The sequence below is a fragment of the Trichechus manatus genome, unplaced genomic scaffold, assembly GCF_000243295.1.
Source record: "Trichechus manatus latirostris isolate Lorelei unplaced genomic scaffold, TriManLat1.0 scaffold00037, whole genome shotgun sequence".
Lineage (NCBI taxonomy): Eukaryota > Metazoa > Chordata > Mammalia > Sirenia > Trichechidae > Trichechus > Trichechus manatus.
Window position 1 is genome coordinate 5,529,204 of NW_004443973.1, and position 7,763 is coordinate 5,536,966.

Genomic DNA, 7,763 nt, shown 5'->3' on the forward strand with positions numbered 1-7,763 from the left:
GATATTTTTTACCCAATTATGACATTCTTAAAAATAAGACAAACAAATATCTTTAAAGTACCTGAAGTACCAAAGAAAATTGTTCCAGAAGAAAAAGTTCGTGAAGCTCTTCCTAAAAAGCCCGAAGTTCCACCAGCTAAAGGTATACACTGATACTAATCACAGTGGGAAATAATTCTTTGTTTAGTTATTCATGGTTTAAAGTGAGTGTATGTGGTGTTAAATCCTTGTATTTTGTTTATATTCTTCATATTTTATATTTTTATTTATAATAATTAATACACTAATATCTTTAAAGTTCCTGAAATACCTAAGAAAACTATTCAAGAAGAAAAATCACTTACAGTTCTTTCTGAAGACACAGAGATATACAGTGAGTGTAGAAAAATTGGTGGTTTCCTTTGGTGTCATTCTGTTCTTAGTTCACTGTATTTGTCTTCATAGTTTGTGAAAGTAAATATACTAATACCTTATAAGAGCCTAACATGCCAAAAATAATTAGCTCTCATTAAATAATTTCTGTGCCTATTAGCCTCAGGCAAGATACATTTCCTCACCAACTGAAAAAAAATTGTACTTATAATATTACCCTATTTTAGAAAAGTCACTTGTCATTTTCCTAACCTGTTTTGTGTGCAAAGGCCTTCAGCTTTGAAGCAGTTTATTTCCTCAGATAATGTAGTAACTTACTTTAACTTTATAATAATATTTCAACTGATTTTGGAAAATCAAAATGCTCTAGCATTATTATTTTACTATTCTTTGCAACAATCATTGGAAACACTTTGGCATTGCTGCTTGTTGTAGATTTACATGGCCATTAAAACCTCAAAAGAATTCTCAAGCCATTTTTATTTTTCGCTTTTGTGCAAAATTTGTGGTTAAATAAATATTCTACAATCTAAACAGTAAAAACTCTAGTAGTCAAGATATTTTTCCATTTGTTTTTAATCTAAATATCTCCCCATCTGTTTAAACTCAGTTTTTTGTCAACCTTTTATACTAGGTGAGAAAAAAGTATATGGTCACTCTCTCCTTTGAATATCCTTTCTATACTTGAGTTTGATTATTGTTATCAGCCAGTTTTCCTTTCTAAAGGCTGGATAAATTCTTTACTTTCTTTATTTACCTTATTTTCCAAATACTTAATTATTCATATTTTTTTTCCTCTGCCTTTCAATCCCTAAATGTTTTTCACACTCTTATTAAGCTATGAAGCTATTAATTAGATGTGGTTTGAAAATATGAGCAACTAGGCTCCTGGAACAGGAATGGACTCACTTGAATTTCCACTAGGTTAAACATAGGAGGAGATTTCTCAATGTTCAACTCAACATCTACCTTGTTATTTATGTACAAAACCATTTTTAAAAAAAAAAGTAGTAATAGGACAATTTTACCAATACTTTCTCCAAAAAATGGAAGTATTATGTAGTTCCTAGCTGGTAGATTCCTCAGTTTTATTGTTGTGATCATAAAGAAATGCTGAGAGTCCTGTATCAAAAAAAATGGAAGTAAAGTTTATTCCTAGTCAATGTGTTCTTGTCACTAATTTGTGTTTATGTATTACTGTACATTTTGGTCAATGTGTGTTATGTGTATTATGTATTAAATATTTCTTAATACTATCCTAATTGTACAAATACTAATATCTTTAAAGTTTATGAAGCACCTGGAGAATCAGCCCCAGAAGAAAAAGTACTTGTGACTCATCCTAAAAAGACAAAACCCAAACTGGCAAAAGGTATACAACACCGATGATCCAGTATGAAGAAAATTTTTTTGGCTTACTTTAGAAGCTCAGTATTTCCCTTCACCATTTATAAACGTAACTATACTCATATCTTTTAAGTGCCCGCACCACCCAAGAAAGTTGTTCCAGAGGAGAAAATATACGTGACTATTCCTAAAGAGAAAGAAACACCAGCAATTAAAGGTACATTTCAATTACACCAAATTTGGGTGACTATCTTGGGATTCAAGACTCAAAAATTGCATGTCATATAATTTATTATGTTTACAACCTCTTAAGTGTAAACCTACTAATATCTTTAAAGAGCCTGAGACAACCAGTGAAGCTCTTCCAGAGGCAAAGGTACCTGAAGCTGTTCCTGAAATTCCAGAGCACCCTCCCACTGAAGGTATACTTCTAGTCATGAAAATCTAAAGGAGAAATTTTTTCTTCTTCAGTCTGCGAATACGTTTTGTGTTTTACGTACATCCTCACAATTTCTAATGTGGAAAATACTAACATCTTTAAAACACCTGATATAGGCAAGACAAGGAACTGTCTACAGCTTGCCCCCCAAAAAGTCAAGTCCCGCTCACATAATGTACAAAGATAGATAAACTATTAGAACAAAAACTAAATTTCTATTTTATAAAGTTACAATATGTTAATGTCCTAACTTTTTAGTATGCCATGTCTTTGCTGCTTCTCAATTACAAAATACTAATATCTTTAAAGAGCTTGAAGTCACCAAGGAAGAGGTTTCAGAGGAACAAACTCCAGTTGCTAAAAGAAGAAAATCACCACCAGCAAAAGGTACAAGCCAGAAGAAAGTTGACTTTCTTATCTCATGTTTTTAGAGTTACTTTTTTTTGTAGTTGCACTTAACATATGTAAAAACACTAATATCTTTAAAGCCCCAGAGACTACTAAGGAAATCATTTCAGAGAAGCAGTTTCCCCAAAGCAGCTGTAGTGGGTATACACATGTCATACAAGTCATTCAAGAGAAAGTAGAGAGAGAAAGTCTTTATACATATGGAAGATGGCTTGGGCTATAAAGTTGATCTATACAGCCTCCAGAGAAAGTATATATACATATAATGTGTAGATATGACACAGGTGGATTCTTTAATAGGAAAGAGTGATTACTGATTACAAAGAAACTAAAAATCAGACTAGCCAGAAAAAAATCTACATGAAACCGCTTATAACATCCACTTCCCTGAAACGAGATTTAGTTGGATCAACATACCCCCTCAAAGCAGGCATGAGTGCCACCAAATGAAAAGTGCCTGGCTGTAGACTGCAAGTCAGTAATTCAACTCTCCATAGGATTTGAATTCCAAGATACGTCAGCCTGTAGGGATTGCTTTTATATTAAAATAAACTTACTGTTAGATACAAACCTATGAATTTGAAATAACTGATTTTCCATGAGACTGAATGATTATAACTTAACATAAAATATTTAATTCAACATGGAGCTACTCCACTTGATATTATTTCGACTGCATTTACCCATTTGAGACCCTAATTCCAATTAAAGCTGAAACTCCAACCTAAACATTTGCTTCCCTTATAGTCTGTCATTTATTTTTACAGTCATATATTTTTCTCTTGATTTTTTTAGGTAAATCAAAAGATAAAGTTTTAAAACATCCAGAACAACAACTTCTTCATAATACCCATGATAATCTGTAATTTAAAGAATATCTGAACACTTTGATATCGTTTTCTCAATTTAGAATCATTTGGTTATTCACCTCTCTCCCGAACTTCAAAAACACTTCTTTTTTAATTTGCCTGAGGGTGCAAAAAGAAGCCAACCCAAATAAGAAAGAAGCTGTTCTTTTTTCTCCTCAAACTAATAGCTAAAGGTACATCATTAATTAAAAAGAGTCCTTTTTTTTTTTTTACTTAAAGCTAACATTCCATAATCTAATTTTCTATACATCTACCATTCCAAGAAATAGCATTATTAATATTGATAGTAAGGAGCCCTGAAGGTGCAATGGTTAGGCACTCAGCTGCTGTTTGAACTCACCCAGCAGCTCCCCTGGAGAAAAGACCTAGCGATCTGCTCCTGTAAAGATTACAGCTTAAGAAACCCTATGGGACAGTTCTACTCCATTATACAGGGTCCCTATGAGTCGGAATCACCTTGTCAGCGCATAACACCAACAACAATATTGATAGGGCCAGAGGTGACCAGGAAACCAGCCCATGATAATCAAGTATTCATACTGTTACCAAAGAGTGAGATGGAGGAGAGGGGTGTCTTCCAATCCGGAGCATTACTGTATGTGGAGTTATGATTGAAACTTTTAAGTGTTCTTCATAACTCCAAAGTATATAGTGTATTAATATCTTTGAAGTGAATCACCTCAAGCAGTTGTCTCAGAAAAGGAAACATCCATGGCTGCTCCCCCGAAACACTGCCCACTAAAGGTCTTATCCATTCTATCATTCCTTTCTTCATTCATTTAATAGCATTTAGTGTCTATTATATGCAAGATGCTAGGGAGCTGGGGAATAACAAAGACAAATAAGATATGGTTCCTGTCTTCAAGATCTTATACCTCATCAAATTCTTGAAGCCTTGTAGCCATAAAAATCACTTTGGTTCAGTTAATGTGATTAATGTCTCTACTGATCCTTTTAACTTCTAAGTATAATACTAATATCTTCAAAGCACCAGAAGCTATGAAAGAAGTTGCTCCTAAAATGAAAGCATTTGAGGATGTTCCTAAAGAGCCAGAACCTCCACCTATGAAAGGTACATGTCGCCTCTGAACAGATGCTGAAGAAATGTCTTTCAATCTTAAATTTTTTTTCTAACACTCTTCATAGCTCCTAAATGTAAACATACTATATCTTTAAAACACCTGGAGCTCCACAAGAAGTTCCCTCTAAAAAGAAAACGTTTGTGGCTGTTCTTGCCAAAATAGGAATAGCTTCTACTAAAAGTATTGGCTCAACAAATACTCAGTAAGAAGGGTCTGTAGCGTCACGGGAACTCTGCTAGGTCCTGAAGAGTGAGCAGCTCTACTCAAGGACCCTACTAACACCTTTAGACTTACTTAGTTGATTTGTGGGACATAGGGAGAATAGAGGGGAAGAGAATAGACTTCTAGAAAACTGCATTTGCTAATTTATTGTGGTTACTGTTTTCATTATTAATTTTAACTCTTAAATATGAAATACTAATATCTTTAAAGTGCCTGAAGCTCTTCAAGAAATTGTTCCTGCAAAGAGAGTTCCTTCCAGGAAAGGAGTACCTCCATCAGTTAAAGGTATAAATTACTGTGCCCTCGGGCTCAAGAAGAAACAGCTCTTGTAATCTTGAAAATATTTTGCTCTTCCTACTAATCTTCATAACATTAAATGTAAAAATACTAATTTCTTAAAGTGCCCGAAGCTCCCCAAGAGATTGTCCCTAAAAAGAAAACACACGTGATTCCTCACCAACAGCCTGAAGTCCCACCTGATGAAGGTATCCAGTGCTGGAAATTTAGAGGGTTGGGAAAATGTCTTTTCCTGTATATATGTGTTTCTGTCTGTACTGATTGTTGTAACTCCTAAATGTAAAAAAATAATATCTTTAAAGTTCCTGAAGCTCCCAAAGAAGTTGTCCCCAAAAAAAAAGTACATCCTCCCCCAAAGCTTGAAGTTGTACCTGTCAAAGGTACATTCTTAACTGTCCCTTTATGTGGGGTAGGGAGGTAGGGAGAAAGAATCACCTATCTAGCTTTGAAAATTCTTTGGATTTGTAAATGCGAGTCATGCGTCTGTCGACCCTGTAATTCAAATGTAAATTTACTAATATCTTCAAAGTGCGAGAAGCTCCCGAAGAAGTAACCATCATAAAGAAAGTACCAGAAGCTCCACCTGTTGCAGGTACTTGTTACTGCTGATCTCAGGCTTAGGAAAAAAAATAGCCCTTTGTCTTGAAAATGTTTCAGTGCATCTAGTGGTCTTCGTAATTTCTAAGTGTAAAAATACTAATATCTTTAGTGTCTGAGGCTCCCAAAGAAGTGATCCCTGAAGAGAAAGCACCTGCAGCACCTCCTAAAAAGCCAGAAGCCCCACCTGTTGAAGGTATCTGTCAGTGACCTTAGGCTTCAGAAGATACAACTCTTCTGTTCTTGAAAATATTTTGTTCTTAGGGTCTTCATAACTCCTAAATGTGATTTTACTAATATCTTTTAAGTACCTGAGGCTCCCGAAGAAGTGGTCCCTGAAAAGGAAGTGCCTGCAGCACCTCCTAAAAAGCCAGAAGTCCCACCTGTTAAAGGTATCTGTCACAGATCTTAGGCTTAAAACGATACAGCTCTTCTGTTCTTGAAAATATTTTGTTCTTGTTCTCTTCATAACTCCTAAATGTGATTTTACTAATATCTTTTAAGTGCCTGAGGCTCCCAAAGAAGTGGTCCCTGAAAAGAAAGTGCCTGTGGCGCCTCCTAAAAAGCCAGAAGCCCCACCAGCCAAAGGTAGTCACTCTCACATCACTGTGTTTGATACTGTCCATTTGTCATTACTCTGTCTAATCACAAAAATACTAATATCTTTAAAGTACCTGAGGTGCTAAAAGCAGCTGTCCCAGAAAAGAAGGTGCCTGAAGTGATACCCCATAAACCAGAAAGTCCGCCCCCTGCAGGTAATGTCAAAGATACACAAACTAGGGAAAAATAACTGCTATTTTAGCTAGAAAATGATAAATGAAAATCCCACTACACAAAGGTGATCTAATTATAAAGGAAACAAATGTCTATAACTCTCTAAAAGATACTGGTATATGATTATATGATATTGTCATCATTTGTTTTCACCTTCTAAACGCAAAATACTAATATCTTTCAAGTGCCTGAAGCCCCGCCAGAGGAAGCCATCCCTGAAGAGAAAGTACCAGTGACTCCTCCTAAAAGGCCAGAAAGTCCACCTGCTAAAGGTATTTATTCTTCCATGTTACTGGTCACCTGTTGCAGGGGGCTGGGGAAAGAGTGTATAGACGTGTCTGTCCGTCTTGCAAATTGTATTTGCTTGGATAAATATGTTGTCGATATTCCCCCTTTAAAGCTTCTAACTAAAAGACATTAATATCTTCAAAGTTCCTGCAGCTCCAAAAGAAGTTGTCCCTGAAAAGAAAGTGTCTGTAGCTTTGCCTAAAAAACCAGAAGCCCCACCTGCTAAAGGTATTTATGCCCACTGCTCTGTTAAAGAGAAAAAATGCTGTCTTGTACTCTTAACAATCATTGTGACATATGCTTACGCTATTGATATATAAAAATACTAATATCTTTCAAGTACTTGAAGCTCCTCAAGAAGTCCCAGAAAAGAAAATTCCTAAGGCACCACCCAAAACGCCAGAAGCCCCAGCAGTTCCAGGTACGTGTAAGTCCAACCTTATTATTCTGCAGAAGAAATATCTCTTCCACTCTTGAAAACAATTTTAGGTCATTGCTCTTCATTAATCTGAGTGTAAAACTACTAATATCTTTCAAGTGCCTGAAGCTCCTCATGATGTTGTCCCAGAAAAGATAATTCCTAAGGCACCACCCAAAACGCCAGAAGCCCCCCCAGTTACAGGTATCTGTTAACTCTGACCTCATGCTGCAGAAGAAATATCTCTTGCTATTGAAAACAATTGTAGTCCACGTGCTTCATTAACTGAAGTATAAAACTACTAATATCTTTTAAGTGATTGAAGCTCCTCAAGAAATTGTCCCAGAAGAGAAAATTCCCAAGACACTGCCCAAAAAACGAGACAGCCCCCTAGTTACAGGTACTTGTCATCCCTGTGCTGAAGAAATATCTGTTCTGCCTTGGAAACAATTTTAGTCCGTTGTTCTTGACTGATTTAAGTGTAAAACTACTAATATCTTTTAAGTGCCTGAAGTTCCTCAAGAAATTGTTCCTGAAAAGAAAGTACAAGTGGAGCCTCCTAAAAAGCCAGAAGCCCCACCAGTTAAAGGTATCTGTCACTGGCCTTAGGCATAAGAAGATATGACTCTTTTCTTCTTGAAAATATTTTG

General features: G+C 35.7%; 1 protein-coding gene across 1 annotated transcript in view; it reads left to right on the plus strand.

Moving 5' to 3' along the window:
* The window catches only part of TTN (titin), a 271,570-nt gene that overhangs the window by 137,028 nt on the left and 126,779 nt on the right, over window positions 1–7,763 (plus strand). The window contains exons 156-159 of the mRNA XM_004375465.1: window positions 5,942–6,025; window positions 6,138–6,221; window positions 6,305–6,388; window positions 7,619–7,702. Coding sequence (XP_004375522.1) covers window positions 5,942–6,025; window positions 6,138–6,221; window positions 6,305–6,388; window positions 7,619–7,702 — 336 coding nt within the window. The remainder of the gene's footprint in view (window positions 1–5,941; window positions 6,026–6,137; window positions 6,222–6,304; window positions 6,389–7,618; window positions 7,703–7,763) is intronic.